Source organism: Mitosporidium daphniae (assembly GCF_000760515.2).
Source record: "Mitosporidium daphniae strain UGP3 chromosome Unknown contig-538, whole genome shotgun sequence".
Taxonomy (NCBI): domain Eukaryota; kingdom Fungi; phylum Microsporidia; genus Mitosporidium; species Mitosporidium daphniae.
The window spans coordinates 1-569 of record NW_013546247.1 but is presented as its reverse complement, the minus strand read 5'-3'; the positions used below and the strand labels follow the sequence as shown (position 1 = coordinate 569).

General features: G+C 40.1%; 1 protein-coding gene across 1 annotated transcript; it reads left to right on the top strand.

The window, feature by feature from the left end:
* Nucleotides 1–112: 112 nt before the first annotated feature.
* DI09_542p10 (putative ethanolamine kinase 1) lies at nucleotides 113–569 on the top strand (the record flags this gene model as incomplete). The annotated part of the gene is made up of 1 exon (XM_013381827.1): nucleotides 113–569. A coding segment is annotated over one exon (457 nt), but the record flags the coding sequence as incomplete, so codon positions are not given.

The following is a 569-nucleotide window of genomic DNA, read 5'->3' as shown; positions in this document are numbered from 1 at the left end:
GCAACTTGACAAAGGAGATCAACTCGAAGATGAAGTACAAGAGTCCAGAGTTCAGTATGATATTATTCGAGATCTCCGTTCTAACTGTAACAAAGTAAAATTTGTTAACCGGATGATTACTTATCCGGAGGCTGCAGACTTTTCAGTATTAAAAGACGAAATTCATAGGCTTGTTACCGATGAACTGGGCATTTGGAATGAAATCCCATACTCACGCTCCTCATTATTGATATCCAAGTGTTCTGGAGGTATGTCGAATATTGTTCTTAAAGTTGAAAATCGTGCCAAAATGCCGCCAATATCGATTTTGGTCAGGCTATTTGGAACCGGAAATTCACTGTGCTCTTGCAGACAAAGATTGGAAACATTTTGGATGTCTTTGCTATCTGAGGTTGGAAATTGCCCCAAGGTCCTGCTTGAATTTGCAAATGGGCGCATAGAGACATTTCTAGAAGATTATTTTACACTCACCCTGGAGCATATCACATCAGAATTTTATTCGATGAAAATCGCGAGGGAACTTGCTGCGATCCACAAGCAAACAGACAAAATTTTGAAAGGGACCCTTG